Below are 13,181 nucleotides of genomic sequence, written 5' to 3'. Positions count from 1 at the left end.
CCCCCCATGCAAATAGGGATTACGCTGACAAATTTCTTTTAGCAATGTTGTTGTTGTGTAATGCAACTTTTGTAGAATGTGGATACTACAGTAACAGATACATGTTTATAGAAATAATAGCAAAGTTACCAATGTAAACTATTTGTGATCAATACAAAGAACCTTCATCAGAATAAATGCTGTGCTTCCTACTTATTACACAGAAAGCGTGAAGAGCGACTGCGAAAGGCATTGCAAGCTCGAGAACGAGTAGAGCAGATGGAGGAAGAAAAAAAGAAGAGAATGGAACAGAAATTTTCTCAGCTTGATGAAAGAAATGACAAGGTAAAAAATGGCCTGACAACAGACTGTCTTCAAATTTTAACAATTGTCTTTTAGTATGGAATGCTGAAACATATTAAGCCAGAAATCTAACAAAGAAGCAGCTGGTACATTTTGTTGGGTCATTCCACTTATGCTATACTTGAATGCATCCATGGACTGGAAACCCACCATTTGTTGGGATAATCAGTTCCAATGTCAGTTTGTTCTTACTGTTAGGATGCTTTTCTAATATTCAGGATTTCTTTCCTATAATTTAAATCCATTGTTTTACATTCTGCACTTTGGATTGATAAAAAACAAATCATGACCTGAGACTCCTTTGCTATCAAGAAAATCACATGGGAGTGTCAATCAACTGGGAGTGTCCATAAAATGACCTAAGTTGAATTCAATTTGAAGGATATTTTATCTTAGCTTTTAATGCCTCTCTAGTCCTTAATCTATGTTTATTATAGCAATAGCACGTAGATCATATACTGCCCCTTCGTGCTTTACAGCACTCTCTGGGTGGTTTACAGATTCAGCATTTTGCCCCCAACAATCTGAGTCTTCGTTTTACCAATCTCAAAAGGATGGAAAGTTGAGTCAACCTTGAGCCTATTAGGATCGAACTCCAGGCTGTTTGCCTGCAATACTGTATTCCAACCACTGTGCCACCAGGACTTGTTCTGTAATGTATCTCCCCAGTCTTTAGCACAAAATAAAATAGATAGAAATTTGATATGTTCTTTGCACAGATGCGAGAGGAGAAAACAGCAGAAGAAAAGACAAAGAAAAAAATATACATAAAGAAAACCGAAGCAGAAGTCCGAAAATCAAAACTGCCACAAATGGTAAGCACTATATTGACTTTCCAGTAAAATGGAATTATAGAGAAAGAGGCTCTGTATGCTTCAGTTTGAATAGGAGAACTCCAAGCGGCTTTAATCATGACTAAGAAATAATGTTTTTATTTCTATATGATCTAAAGTATGAAAGGCTTAATTGCTACAGGCTTGCTGTTAAACAATATCCAAACGGGATGAAGGATGAACATATAGTATAAATTAGTGTAGTTAACTTATTGTTAGTGTAGCTTTTTAAAATTCAGTAGAATTGCTTTGTATCTCACATTCATGGCCCCAAGTATTTCCATGTGTTTGGAGATAGGATAAATGTAGAATTTTCTAGTTGAAACACTACTTTCTTTGTGTCTTGAGCAATGGTGGAGTATTCTGTTCTTGATCTGACAATATATTTTAGTAAGATTTGAAAAATAGTAGCCATACCATCTCATTTCTAAAATTAGCTTTTAACATACATATTACTGCAACAAAAACTGTTTTATATATTTTATGTTATATAAATACATGATTGTAGACTTCTCATCAACGTAGTATTATAAGTGTTCTTGTTTTTCCATATATATATATACTTCTCTGTGTGTGTGCGTGCATGCACACACGCCCATGTATGTGCGTTGTATATATATGTATTTTTGCATGTATGAAAGACATTGATTCTCTATGCTTGTTTCAGGAAGAAGGGCCAAAACTTCAAGAACGTCCAGAAAAATGGAGAACAATTGGGGAGATTAAGAAAATGCTGGAAATCAATAGTACAAGACAGGAAAAGGGGTGAGAATTTTGTTTCCTTGATCTGTAAGCTGACCAGAGTTGTTTCAATACAAGATGGGTGGCAAATAAATAAAATAATAAATAAATAAATAAACCTCTGAAGGTTGAAACTATAGGCAAGCCAACATTCGAGGAATTACAGGAGACACAAAAACAATCAAAATCAAAAAAGATGAGCCAAATAACCAACTGAAATGGTGTTACTTCCTTTGAAGGTAACATTCAGCAAAGCTATTCACATTTGAGGAAAGTTTGCAATCCCAACCCATTTCTTTGGCAAGGCTTTCACAGTGATCCCAGGGGAACTTACTCCCAAGCAACCAATGCACTGCAAGTATTTGTCTATTAACTCAGCTTTGTTTTTAGGCACCAAAGGCATCAAGATAAAGAGAAGCTAGTGAAAGTTCAGGAACTCGCTGTAGTTAGGGAAGAGGAAGAAAATGTAAAGGTATGATCACTTATTGAAAAGTCAATATTGAGGAGGGGGGAGGAATAAGATCAAGCAAGCTTTTGCCAGCAAATAATATTTTTAGCTGCATTTCCAAAATGTATGCCTTCAGTTTCTCCCTGCCGCTTTGCTTCTGTCTGAAAGGAATGAAGCCTTTGCATGTCACTTGCTATTCTAGATTTTTAAGGGAGACAACAGATTGTTAATCACACATTTCCTCATGTGATTTATGGAAACTGAAATTATATATACTTAAAAGCAGACTATACAACTGTAGTTGGTTTTGCCCTAGGACTAGGAAAAGGCAGTGGTTATAACTGTAGTCCTTCTGAGCATACAAACAATAATTATGATGGAAGAGCAAATGCTGGATTTCACAGTGTGTTTCTTCAGTCAGGTAGCAATTAAACCAAAAACAAATCTGAGGAGTCATTAATAGATCACTTCAATGGAGATCTAAGGAGAAAGTGTTCTAAAGACTAGACTGTCTTATGTGAAACCATTACTATAAAATTATTAAATTGGTTGGCCTGGTAACTAAGACTCTTCTTTGGTTAATAGGAAGAAAATCCTGCCTCATTGACTCAGCTGCCACAGGTCAAGACAGCTGTGCAGGTGGAAAACGTCCCTGTTGCATGTGGGTGGCTGAATATAACTGCTCAGGTGAATAGGAAATATTTTGCAGGCTTCTGCAAGATGAGAAATGATTGAGGCCTTCTTCCCCCATTTGCAAATTGCTATGGCAGAATTATGATTTGACATCCTCTTTATCTCTTCCTGATATGTTCCTATGATACTGCCTTATCCCCAAGCTATGAAAAAGATTGATCTCGGTACAATACTCATAAGTGATTTGGTGGTGAAGTCACCTTATTCAAGCACTGTCTAGAGCAGGGGTCCCCAACCACCGGTCCAGGGACTGGTACCGGTCCGTGGAACAATTTCTATCGGGCTGCCGGTTTGCTGGGCGCCGCCATCTTGTTTTGATGAAAAAGTGCTTCCGGTGAGCTTTTCCGGGTAGAAAGCGGCGTTTGGGTGCTGAAAGAATCCTCGCGCCTTAGTTTCATCGGGGGTGGGGGGGCGGCTTCAAACAAAACTAAGGCGCGAGGATTCTTTTAGCACGCATGGCAAGGCCAGCCGAGTGACCGTCCTGAAGCTGTCACGAAGCCCATCGACACAGGTACAAAGGAGGAGTTGAAGGTGGCAGGGAGAAGCGGGGGACGGCTGGCTGGCCGGTCGCTCGGCTCGCCTTGCCATGCATGCTGATGCCAGTACCGGGCCGTGGATGATTTTGTGATGCCGGTACCAGGCCGCGGCACAAAAAAGGTTGGGGACCACTGGTCTAGAGCAGTAGTGGCTAATCTTTTTCAGCTCCTGTGCCGATAATTGCATGCGCACTCGCTTGCGTGCACTCGCATGCCAGTACCCAGAAGGCAATGCATGCTGGGGGGGCCCTACGCATGCGCACGCAACTCCCCTTGTGCACCACGCATCTGCATGTGTGTGCAATTCCCCCCTTGTGCGCTGCATGTCTTTGCGCATGCGTGCACAATTCCCCCTCGAGTGTTGTGCGTCTGTGCATGCACATGTGATCCCCTCACATGCAGCATGTCTCTGTGCATGCGTGCACGTCTCCCGTGCATTTCCCTCTGCCCCCTGTGCATGCGCGCCAGTTACCCGACAATCTGCTATTGGGCAGCGGCGCATGCACATGCTCAGGGCTCTTCCGGGCAACCTCTCACATGCCGGGGGAAATGGCTCTGCGTGCCACTTCCGGCACGTGTGGCATAGGTTCACCAACACAGGTCTAGAGGAAGCTTCAAGGCATATTGAATCTATTAGGCTTTGCCGCTACTGTGACTACTTGAATGGAAATCAGATGGCTGCAACAACTTGGAACAAAATAACAGACTTGGAAGGGATTTTGGAGGTCTTCTAGTCCAACCCCCTGCTGAATCAGGAGACCCTATACCATTTCAGACAAATGGCTGTCCAGTCTCTTCTTGAAAACCTCCAGTGATGGAACACCCACAACTTCTGAAGGCAAGGGAGAAAGCATTTTAACTCTCTTCTTACCAACCAAATTTACCAAACTTTGTTGTAGGAGAAGGAGGACAGAGTCTGAGGGTGGAGTCAAGAGAGGAATCAGCCTGGAGTTGTTATGTTCCCAAGATTAATGTCAGGCATGAAGATTCAAGACCACACCTTAGGGTCCAGATATGCTGATTTATTGCTCATATCTATACACAAGAATCTAGTCAACTAACGGTTAGCACTAAATTTGTGCTAGATAAGAGTAAATGATTTCAAGCATGGTTGGACTTCGACCACTTGTGGGAATGGAATGACTCCAAGCTGATTCTTTCTCTGACTCCACCTCCAGATTCTGTATGTTGTTGTATATCTGTTGCCTCTTTATGCTCTGGGATGCAGGTTGGGAATCCAGACTACATTCTAGCAACAAAATTGAGTCAGAATCAGAATCGAACTGGAAGGGACCTTAGAGATCCTTTGGTCCAACCCCCTGCTCAAGCAGGACAACCTATACCATTTCAGAAAACTGGCTGCCCAGTCTTTTCTTAAAAACCTCCAGTGATGAAGGACCTACAACTTCTGAAGGCAAGCTGTTCCACTGGTTAACTGTTCCCACTGTTAAAAAGTTTCTCCTTAATTCCAGTTGCTTCTCTCCTTGATTAGTTTCCATCCATTGTTTCTTGCCTTGCCTTCTGGTGCGTTAGAAAATAAGTTGACCCCCTGTTCTTTGTGGCAGCCTCTCAAATACTGGAATACTGCTATCATGGCCCCACTAGTTCTTCTTTTCTCTAGACTAGCCAAAACCATTTCCTGCAGCAGTTCTTCATACATTTTGGTCTCCAGGCCTTTGATCAACTTAGTTGCTCTTCTCTGCACTTTTCCCCAGTCTCAACATCTTTTTTGTAATGCGATGATCAAAACTGGATGCAGTATTCCAGGCGTGTCTTACTAAGGATTTATAAAGCAGTACTAATACTTCACTAATACTTGATTCTATGCCTCTGTTTATTCAACCAAGAATTGTATTAGCTTTTTTGGTGGTGGCTGCACACTGCTGACTCATGCTTAAGTGATCGTCCACTAGGACTCCAAGGTCCCTCCCACAGTTACTGTTTTTGAGCCAGGTTTCATCTAATCTGTACTTGTACCTTTGGTTTTTCCTGCCTAAATGTAAAACCTTGCCTTTCTACATACTAAATGTCATGTTGTTGGATATGGCACATTGTTAAGTTTGTCAAGATCTTTTTGGATCCTGAGCTTGTCTTCTGGGATATAGGCTATACCTGCCAGCTTTGTGTCATCTGCAAATTTTATGAATTCCCCTTTTATTCCGTCATCCATGTCATTTATGAAGATATTGAAGAGTACTGGGCCTAACTAAGATGGAACCTTGTGTTACCCCACTGCTTACTTCCCTCCATGTAGATTTAGTACCATTAAGAACTGCTGATTGATATTGTTTTTCAGCCAGTTGCAAATACATCTGGTGGTGATACTGTCTATCCCACATTTTTCTAGTTGACCAAGAAGTAGGTTGTGGTCTACTTTGTCAAAAGCCTTGCTGAAGTCTAAGTATACTATCAGGATCAGGATTGTAAAAGGAAGACATAATGACGCATGCCCAAGAATGGGTGAAGAACATTTTTACTCAGCAGTGGAGACTGAAATGTAAAAAGTATTGACATTGTCCAAGGCCTGGAATAATTTTCTGCTTCTAAACTAGAGGGACACTTCTGTCCCTCTGCTTTCAGATAGACAAATATCATTGAAAGTTATCTTGTATAATTGCCTTCTTTCCACTGTATGTTCTGTCATTTTTCAGAAACTTTCTGACAAAAGGTGTTGATGCTAGAATTCCAGACATTCTTTCTCCCTGAAATGTCAGTACCTTTGCTGTTGTATGAATATTGAACATTTCAATCACAGTTAACTTTATTTTTCAAAATATGTAGTCCCCCGCACTTAATTTGGCCATCTTTGATATACTTTCTTTACTGACTTCTTTGATTTAAACCTTATATTAAGCACTTCCTGGACTACATGCCATCTGCAAAATGTTATCCACCTGAATGCAAGGGAGGAATTTCAGTGGTATAAGCAATTGTGGGTTCTGCAATATTTGCATATGATCACAAGAGGGCATAGGACCATGGTGGATGAAGTTCACTGATTGCTCTGTTGAAGGGAAAGGTTATTTTGCTCAGTATAGTTGCTCTGTGAGACATAATTCGTACTTTCTCATGTGGTCCCATTTTAAGTAACCATATATGTTAATATAATTAAAATGAGATCCACAGGTATCTATGAAAGTATTTTTCTGATATTGCTATTCTGAAATATCAAATAATTTTTAAAAGGCATTTTGTTTGAAGACTAAAATTCTGGGTTTAAATTGCTCTGTTATGTGTTGTTATACAAAGGACTTCAGCATTTGCAAGCTAAACATTAATCTTCCAATTCTGTGGAAAATGCAACAGAAGGTGAAGGGCTGAAAGTATTGAATATATAACAGAATTAGAGAATTAAAAGAAAAAAAAACCTTAGGGCTTAATGTTTCACACTCAAATATCTTCACTTTAGCTAAGCTATTGTTAATCAGTACAAGATAGAGCTAGAATGTTTGAAGTATATCATTAATTGTCCAAGATCGTAGACAAACTAAATATAAAATATCCCTTGACACAAGGTCTTATAGATTTTAGACACATGTCTATTAAGATTTTAGCAAAATAAAATACTGGAGTATATTAAAGTAAAAATATGTTAGCATACTGTAGCATCGAGCGAATTAAATCACTGGCTTATTTTAGCAGAAATGCTTATAAAAATAATAGCTTGTCACAGCAATCTAACCCACAGAGCAGGAAATTTGTACTGTCCTTTTTTGATAAAGTTCAGCAAAGTTCTCTTTAAAATGATTATTTACTTCACTCTCATGTTTGGTCAATTGTCATGAACAGATATCCCAAGATAACACTGTAATATTTTCAAAATTGTTAAATGTTTGTGTAATATTTTATTGATATTTTATATGCATCAAATTCCTTGAACTATTTGGAATGCTATTTGTTGTTGCATCAAAATTGTTATAAGGTTTTGAAAAGGATTCCTACTGTACCAGTTAAATTGATTAACAGTGGCTATCAGAGCCTTTGTTTGTAAGATATAAACTGGATACATTTGAAATAATTTTTTACCACCCATAGAAAATAGAAAAACAGCTTCTGTTTTGGAAGTAAAAGCTTCTTGTAAAGTTACAAATGTCCCAAATTCTGCCAGTGATCACATGATATATGAACATAGCTGCAAGCCTGAATGCTTGTGGAAGATTATTTAGCAGTTCAAATAATCTGTTACTTTTTGTTCTCCCACAGTTTGTCTATTCAAATTAGCATCCTTCTATAGAACCGACTTTATCAAAACCCTGTGAAAATATCTCTTTCAAGAATGCTTGCAATAGAAACTTAGAGCATTTTATTTCTTAAAAATTAAAATATGCCCGCCAATATTTTGCAGCTTATGCTAGTTTTAAAAGCAAGATGAGTTTTTAGACAGGCCTGTACATTGAACTTGAGTACTAAAGATTTTACAAATTTATCAACATAAGACAGTGGTTATAGCTTGGATATCTAAAAAGAGAGGTAGCAGATACTAGACTTTAAGAGGTGAGATAGTAATAATAACAGCTAGATTCAGTTCTTGTTCCCCAATGGATTCCATGTTTTTAGCCTGGGCCAGTGAAAAATTTGATTAGAAATACCTATCAGGATTTTTGTAAGAAAACCTAGAGTTATTATTTCAGCCGTTTAAGGAGGAAGAGACATTATTATGATGGGTTTCTGAGTTTGTGAAATGTGTTGAAGCAAAGTTAGTGCTGGTACATAAAACAGCCAAAATTATGTAGTCACTTGTTCTTTTTAAATGCAATTGTTTCCATTTGACATATTCAAATAGAAAATTTGCCTCTACCCACTGTCACCTCCTTAGTTTATTTTTGGAAACTTGCAGAGCTGAATCACTTGGGTTCTGTGGTTCAGTCACCTGCCTCTTTCTACTTATTTATTTTTCAGACAGTAATCATTCACTATTGATTTTACTGTATATTGTTGGTGAAGAGCTTCAGATTCTGTTATTCATTTGTCTGTAAACACAACTGGAGAAGAACAGCAACCTTTCCATAATCTTTGTGTACATAAAGTCACAATATAACTTTTAGCTGCTGCTTCCATGAAAAAGTGTATGCATAAATTTTGGAAAGGCAAGCAGGGTAGTCACAAAGAGCCACTGTTGATAACTGCTGAGTTTGTAACGTTGATTAAACCTTGCCTGTATTTTAGAAATCTTATAGTGGGACTTCCAACCGAGGGGATGCCCAAGATCTGAAAGATATGAAGTCACTCAAAGTCAATCTGAATGATTATGGAATGGATCTGAATAGCGATGACTCCACTGATGATGAAAGTCAGCCTCGTAAACCCATCCCCTTGTGGGCCAATGGTATATACGCACCTTTCAGAATTACATTTTACAGTATATCTTGTATCTTACTATTATGATAAGAGTAAAAGAAGTAAAAAAAGCGCCAGTCAAAATTCAGTAAATTATGATATGAAACAGTGATACTGATAATTGGAAACTGCATTTTTTTCCCATAGTGCCGTCCTTTTTAGGCCACTAACAAATTTATGTCTTTATCTTTGAGTTGGAGTGACAAGCTTTGTTTGTTTGCTGCAGACCAACTGATTATTATTAGAATTGCTGGAGGAACTTCACATTCTGGCCATTTTATACAGGTAGCCCTTGAATTAATGGCCACAATTGAGCCCAAAATTTCTGTTGCTAAGTGAGACAGTTAAGTTAATTTTGTCCCATTTTATGACTTGCTTGCCACAGTTGTTAAGTGAAACACTGCAGTTGTTAAAGTTAGTAACAAGGTTAAGTGAAGTTGGCTTTCCCATTGACTTGGTTTGTCAAAAGGTTGCAAAAGGTCATGTGACCACCAAGATGATGCAACCCTGAGATGATGCAATAAATATGAGTTAGTTGCCAAATATTCAAATTTTGATCATGTGACCATGGGGATGCTGTAATGGTCATATGTGTGAAAAATAGTCATAATTCAGGTTTTTCTAGTGCACTTGTAATTTTGGTTACTAAACAAAAGGTTATAGGCCAGGGGTGTCAAACTCACGTTGTCACAGTGAGGTCACGTGACATATCGGGACCTTTCTCCCTTTCACTATACTGGGCATGGGTGTGGCCAGCATATGACGCATGTGGCCCGTGGGCCAAGAACTACCTATACATTGTAGAAGTACTTCGGTTGGAGATGTGTGGCTGCCTGAAGAATTACTCATGTATGAAAATGGTTATTTCCTCAGGGGGTCAACTTAATGAAGCTGTTACATACCAGTACTACAATCCTCCAGATGTCAACAGGTTATTTGGTCTCATAATGAGCCCTAAGCTAGAGGATATCTTCTATAAAAGTAAGCCAAGGTATTTCAAGCGTACAAGTTCGGCTGTATGGCAATCGCCACCTCTTCCCGGTTCCAAACCAGCACTCCGGACATCCAACAGCATGAAAAAATACTGAAACTATTTCTTGTCTAACTATATTTATGTTGCATCTGTAAATCATTTTAGTATTTTATATGTTATATAATAAAGGTTGACATGTTATATCTATCTTTAGTATTTCAGGTAGTTATGATAATTTGCTTCATATTTTGTTCCAAGGGGTTCATCATGTTTCTAGCATTTGTACTAATGGGGAAAAATTAACAATAATCACAATCTGATATATTGTTCGTTGGTCTTCTCATAATGCTACGCAATACTTAAAGGATTCTTACCTTTGAGAACTGATCGTTACACTAATTGCAAATGCTTCTACCAAGCCATCCTGGATGGTTCATTTCTGTTTTCTAATTCTGTTCTGGCTTATGCATATTAAACCCAATATTTTATAATTAGATCAATGCATATAGATTCACTTCTCTAAAATGATACTTTTCTTTTATGTGACATAGAAAATTGCATAGATTCACAAATAACTAAAATATTTTATTTTGGTTATTTTAGAAATAAGTTCATGGATTTTACATTTCATGATTACAGTATTTGCCTTGTCAAAAAGATGTAGTATTGATATTTAGTTGAAATAACCTGTATCTACTATTTGATCATTAGTGTTTGCTGTATGTTTCAATGTGCAAAGAGATTGAAGATTTTGCTGCTGGCATCTTGATTTGTAGAGATGTCTTATTTTCTTCTCTTTGTTTCAACAATGAAGAGTTTTGCATTCAATGTTTTAAATATGGGGTAGCTTCTGCCCTCTGAGATTTTAATAATCCTTTTGATTTCATTTTCGAGGAAATAAATTTTGGGGTTGTTTCATAATCAAGGAGAGGAAGGAACAATCCTTGTTACTTCAAAATGAAAAAGCATCTTACATCATGTAAAAGTCAACATACTTAATTAGTACCTTCTCAGCAATTATACATAAAAGACACTCATGTGTGAGAGGTCCAATTCATGTAGTACTGTATAGGCTTAGTTCAAAAAAACATTGAACCAAGATATTATTACTTACTGTTCTACAGGGAAAGTGAACCCTGGAGTTGATAGAATTAATGGGAGCAGATTTTCATTGTATTTTGTTTTTGTTTTTGTTGCAGACAGGGACAATCTGTTTAATCAGACCATCTTCATTCTTTCTGTCTTTTAAACAGTTTTGAAATTAATGGATTAGAGGCATAAATAATATATATATATATGTCTGCATGATAAATATAAATGGCATAAATAAAGATGGAGAAGATATGGAAGTCTTTAATTCCCTTCAGTCTGCATCCCTCTCTTATTTTGTTTTTCAACTATTCATACTAATCTTTATAACTTGGATCGGACTAGATTTCTTTGGTTTTCTCTGTTCCAATTTGGATATGCTTAACAACAAAACAGAAGGAGGAAAAATCTGAATCTGCATAATGACAGGAAGCTGTTTGGTAATTCTGGAAGGAAGGAAAGAGACAAACAAAAAACAAAAAAAAACCCAACCTTTTTCATGACTGCTTACTAGGATTATGAGTCACCTCAAGCATCAATTAAAAAAACCCATTACAACTCAGCATTTTTTGTTTGCACAAATTTGAGACTTTATGGCCATAATGTAATTTATACTTTAGTCTGTATTTAAGATTCCACGTGTTGATTCAGAACTAATGGATTGTGTTTCTTTATACTTTACCAATTGCATAATTGTGGTGGGGTGTTTGTTTTTGGTATCTGAGCAAAATGGACTTGGCATCTAGTATTGAATAATCATTTGATACAAAACACAGCAACCAGCTGATCTCTGGAAAAATTAAGAGAAGTCAGGTAATACCTATATTAAAAGCACTGCATTGCTATCAATTTGTTCCTGAACAAAGTTCCATGGCATTAGTTTTAAAATCTCATGTGGCTTGGATTCTGGCTAATTGAGAAAATACATGTTTGCCTGTTCTTTGAGATTATCTATGGTTGCTATGGACTTGTCTCACACAATACAGTCAAACTTCCCTATAACCTGCCATCCTAATCTCTTTTCTACCTTACAAAATGGGGTCATCAAATCACATTTTTTAAAACTGGCCCAAGAATTTTAAATAAAGATTTTTATATCTCTTGGCCTTATGTTGTATAGGTAGCTTTACCTAATGACAGTAATTGAAACCAGTATTTCCACCGCTGAGAGGTGTGATCAGAAAGCATGATGTCACAGTTGTATTGCTTAGCGATGGCAATGCCAACATGTCAATTAGTCATTAAATGAATCAAATGCCATAAAGCGCAATGTTTTGGTCACCATATGCATCCTCCTACTGGCTTCTCTGTTGACTTTGCTTGTTGGAACAGGCAATGAAGGTTGCAAACAGTGACCAAGGGACACTGCAACATCATAGTTATGAATTGGGCACTGGGGACCCAGATCATGACTGCAGGGATTCTGTGACTGTAGTAATTACTGTATGACACCCGTTGTATGTACCACTAGTTCAGCATTGTGAATTTGAATGGCTGCTGAGTAGTGGTCATTAAATGAGGATCACTTGTACTGTAAACTGCTGATAGATTGTCAATTCAGTCATTACAGAGGTTCCTGTAGCTGCCTGTAATTATGGTCTCTGCTACAATATCTTGTCATTCTCTCCATTAATAATTAAAGAGCCTTTATATTGCTACTGTCTCTTTAGGACTTGAATCTTCACGTTCTAGCATGATAGTAATTATGTTCGTCAGTTCAGTAATGTGGCAATGACTAACACTTACAGATAAAAATAAAACTCTGATACATAATGACATATTAAACAATGCATGTAAAGGACGATCTGCCTCTGAAGATCCTAATCAAAGTCTTCAGCTGAATTATAAGTGTGATTTGAAATAACATGCTTTTGCAAAAGGCAATGTAAAATGCACATTTTCTTCAGAATGTACTAAAAAACAGAATAACTGACATGCGGACAAGGAAAAGCATACAGGATTATTTTCAAGTTTTATTCCAGAGCACTTTGGCATGCCTCTGAAGTTTTTCATGTATTATCTAATGAGGAAAACTGCATTTCTGAGAGAAAATATGGACAGCATTACATAATTGCCCTTACAATGCATAGTTATAAGGAAGAAAAACTAAAAACCATTTTGTTTAGAGTATATCTTGCCAGTATGTATCTTGGCAAACCCAAATCATTTCAGTGTGTTGAATTACTGGG

At 37.5% G+C, this 13,181-nt stretch overlaps 1 protein-coding gene across 3 annotated transcripts in view; it reads left to right on the top strand.

Annotated features, from left to right (window-relative positions):
* LOC113440363 (inner centromere protein-like) overlaps window positions 1–10,110 on the top strand; it is a 35,738-nt gene extending 25,628 nt beyond the window's left edge. For 2 of the 3 annotated variants that reach the window (XM_026706743.2, XM_087920890.1), the window contains exons 12-18: window positions 204–324; window positions 1,062–1,157; window positions 1,843–1,940; window positions 2,307–2,388; window positions 2,950–3,051; window positions 8,760–8,919; window positions 9,804–10,110. In XM_026706743.2, coding sequence (XP_026562528.1) covers window positions 204–324; window positions 1,062–1,157; window positions 1,843–1,940; window positions 2,307–2,388; window positions 2,950–3,051; window positions 8,760–8,919; window positions 9,804–10,018 — 874 coding nt within the window. In that variant the 3' untranslated portion in view covers window positions 10,019–10,110. Of the gene's footprint in view, window positions 1–203; window positions 325–1,061; window positions 1,158–1,842; window positions 1,941–2,306; window positions 2,389–2,949; window positions 3,052–4,230; window positions 4,405–8,759; window positions 8,920–9,803 lie in introns of those variants that run through there. The other variant, XM_087920891.1, reaches the window with a different exon arrangement.
* The last annotated feature ends 3,071 nt before the right edge of the window (window positions 10,111–13,181 follow it).

Source organism: Pseudonaja textilis, chromosome 1 (genome assembly GCF_049901715.1).
Source record: "Pseudonaja textilis isolate UNSWEBS1 chromosome 1, rPseTex1.2, whole genome shotgun sequence".
NCBI lineage: Eukaryota > Metazoa > Chordata > Lepidosauria > Squamata > Elapidae > Pseudonaja > Pseudonaja textilis.
Note: the sequence above shows the minus strand (reverse complement) of the source record. Positions and strands in the feature narration are given on the sequence as shown.